The sequence below is a fragment of the Austrofundulus limnaeus genome, unplaced genomic scaffold (assembly GCF_001266775.1).
Source record: "Austrofundulus limnaeus strain Quisiro unplaced genomic scaffold, Austrofundulus_limnaeus-1.0 Scaffold990, whole genome shotgun sequence".
Taxonomy (NCBI): Eukaryota; Metazoa; Chordata; class Actinopteri; order Cyprinodontiformes; family Rivulidae; genus Austrofundulus; species Austrofundulus limnaeus.
The window spans coordinates 33868-36029 of NW_013953392.1; the positions used below are offsets into that span (position 1 = coordinate 33868).

General features: G+C 38.0%; 1 protein-coding gene across 1 annotated transcript in view; it reads left to right on the forward strand.

Moving 5' to 3' along the window:
- Positions 1 to 2162, forward strand: part of LOC106533645 (rho guanine nucleotide exchange factor 10-like protein) — a gene marked incomplete at its 5' end in the record, with an annotated part of 88727 nt that overhangs the window by 33677 nt on the left and 52888 nt on the right. The window contains 1 exon segment of the mRNA XM_014030043.1: positions 1299 to 1444. Within this exon segment, the coding sequence (XP_013885497.1) occupies positions 1299 to 1444 (146 nt within the window).

Below are 2162 nucleotides of genomic sequence, written 5' to 3' on the forward strand. Positions count from 1 at the left end.
GCTACAGCTGATATATATTTGTTGTCAAAATACCTTTTAGTACATATGTTGTTAAAATAAAATGAACAGTCCATTGATCATTTTACTGATATGTATAAAGACTGCAAAGGCTGAAAAATCTTGAAGTCTGTTTGAAATTGGAGGTAGTTTGAGGTTTGAGGATTAAAATTTTTATGCTTRTTAGGCTCAAAAAATGGGGGTCGTATTATACATGAGATCGAATTATACATGAATAAATACGGTAAGTTTCCAGCGTACGTATGGGACGTATAACAATGTGAAGGAGAAGAGGTTACAAATGCTTTAAAAAGCCTTTTTTAAGGGTATATTTTCATAGCAGCGCTCCTCTTGAAGGAGGAGCAAGGCTTTTCTGGCCATCAAACAAAAACCCAAGTTGAACTAATGAGTTGTTTCGTGGCCCCTTGGAGCTGAAATAAGTTGTATTTTTACAAACAGGGCGTCCGCTTTTGTGAAACATCAAAGTATCAGGATGCGACTTGCGCTACTCGCAGCCCAGTGGGTCTTAAATTGTGATGATTTTGATTTGTTTTGTTGCAGTGTACATAGAATAAAAGCACTGATTTGGGGCTGTCGCCAAAGAAGCTGAACGAAAATGATAAGGAAAAAAAAACTTGCTGTTGCTTTTTGTTTTCTTTGCCAAACATGTGGAAAACTGGAAAATTCAGCATGTGCTGACATACTGTTGCATAAATTGCATCTGTTATTGGATTTTTTTTAATGTGTAAGTGTGTGTGTCGATGTGTAAAGGTGTGTTTGGCTAATGCTTTTAAATCTGTTCAGTCGTCCTGTTGTTGCAGGAAGGATTGCGTGTCCCAGCGCTCATAAGATAAGCCAGTTTGGAGTCTGTGTTCACACCCTAGGTGGATAGGATGGTATGGAGAGAAAAGGCGAATCAGTGATCAAAAGCATGTTTTGCAAGTATCTGTTTGGAAAATGCAAACATCTCTGGTGCCTCCTGGAGCCTAAATGAATGAAGGTTTTTCTCTGGCTCTTCTCTAATCACTGTGCAAATGTGTGACAGCAAAGCTGCTGAAAGGGCATATGCAGCCTCCTTTTAACTGTGTTCACAGAGTGAACAGGGCTTGTGATGTGACAGTGTGTATACATGCGCGCACATTAAACGACCTTCAGCAGAATCAATGTGTTTCAAATCCCTGATGAGGAATCTCTTCCTCCAAGCCTGACTTCTCTGTCCTCCAGGCCCCAAACTCCAGAGGACTTGGGGCTTTGTGATACTGTCTCCTGCGCCTCTGATCTGATTTCTGTGTCCCTTTCAGCAACTGAACTCGGAGCAGAGGTCACTGGTCCTTTGTGAGACGCTTATTGAGACTGTGTATGGCGAGCGGGGACAAGTCCTGAAGTCAAAGGAGAGAAAGGTCTTCCTCTTTGATGATGTGCTCATCTGTGCCAACATAAATGTCAAGTAAGTCCCTCAAGTTGATCAGCATTAGCTGAAGAGTGCTTGGCCAATGCAGTTATAATCAGAGGTGTATGAAGTACTAATTAAAAGTAAAAAAAAAAAAACCTTAACAGTAAGTGGCTTTGGTAAAAATTTATTTCACTTCAAAGTACTTAAGTAAAAGTCATAATACTACTCACAATAATTGGGAAAGTAAAAAGTACTTTAAACTCCTTTCATGATGAGTTCCGGTTATCTTTAGATTTGTACTGTGCAACAAGGTGTTACATTTTAAAGTAAAGAAGTAAAAATAGAGTTTTTATGTTTTTGTTGTAACAACTTATTTACTTACATACTTAGTACAGTTACAGATATCCATAAAAGTTACATAAGTACTCCAACAAAGTACATGTACTTTGCTAGTATACACTTTTTGTTATAATATTTAGAACTCAAACTTAAAGGGGCAATATTATGGGTTTCTCAGGCATACATTTAAATACTATACAATAATAAAGTATCTATGTCACCTTTAGCTGTTATTAAAATGCTGTTTTTATGTTTAAAGAGAAAATAAACTTATCTGAATTAAACATCTGAAAATACATTTCCTCAAAGGTATTTTGAATCTGAAAAGAGCTTCCTTGACTGAGAACTAATGTTAGGAGCTCCGCAGACAGTTTAAGTTTCACTTTCACTTTCACCCTAGAGCCTGCAGGAGTCATGGGCGGGGTGTGTGGGG